The sequence below is a fragment of the Brassica oleracea genome, unplaced genomic scaffold (assembly GCF_000695525.1).
Source record: "Brassica oleracea var. oleracea cultivar TO1000 unplaced genomic scaffold, BOL UnpScaffold20870, whole genome shotgun sequence".
Taxonomy (NCBI): domain Eukaryota; kingdom Viridiplantae; phylum Streptophyta; class Magnoliopsida; order Brassicales; family Brassicaceae; genus Brassica; species Brassica oleracea.
In genome coordinates this window covers 1-329 of record NW_013637387.1, presented here as the reverse complement: position 1 = coordinate 329, position 329 = coordinate 1, and the positions used below count along the sequence as shown (strand labels likewise).

At 44.4% G+C, this 329-nt stretch overlaps 1 protein-coding gene across 1 annotated transcript; it reads right to left on the bottom strand.

The window, feature by feature from the left end:
- Positions 1–26: 26 nt before the first annotated feature.
- On the bottom strand, positions 27–303 carry LOC106322388. The gene has a single exon (XM_013760420.1). The coding sequence runs from the start codon at positions 301–303 to the stop codon at positions 40–42; it is 264 nt and encodes an 87-aa protein (XP_013615874.1). The 3' UTR covers positions 27–39.
- Between the last annotated feature and the right edge of the window lie 26 nt (positions 304–329).

The window sequence follows — 329 nt, the reverse complement described above, 5'->3', positions numbered from 1 at the left end:
AGACACATTAATTTTATTATTCGACGGCTAGCTGCTTCATTAGGCATCGTCCGCACCACCAGACTTGCTGCTCTCTCCTTCACAGGTCTTCATCTCATCCTCTTTATCAGATGGATCCTTGATCCACTTATCCATCAAATAGACACTTCCCCCCTGTATCATTGGGAATCCAGGTGCCATTGGGATCTCACCACAAAGAGTTCGGAACTTCTTAATTGCATATGACTTTAACTTCTCAGTCTCGGTTTGAGAAAGGTCATCAAGCATTCTACCATTTTGGATCTGGAGCATGAGATGATCCATCTCCAACTCCTCGACAGCCAACTTCA

What these genes read in the sequence shown, in the direction of transcription:
- LOC106322388 (XM_013760420.1), bottom strand. Translation starts at nt 303, where the DNA reads ATGGATCATCTCATGCTCCAGATCCAAAATGGTAGAATGCTTGATGAC.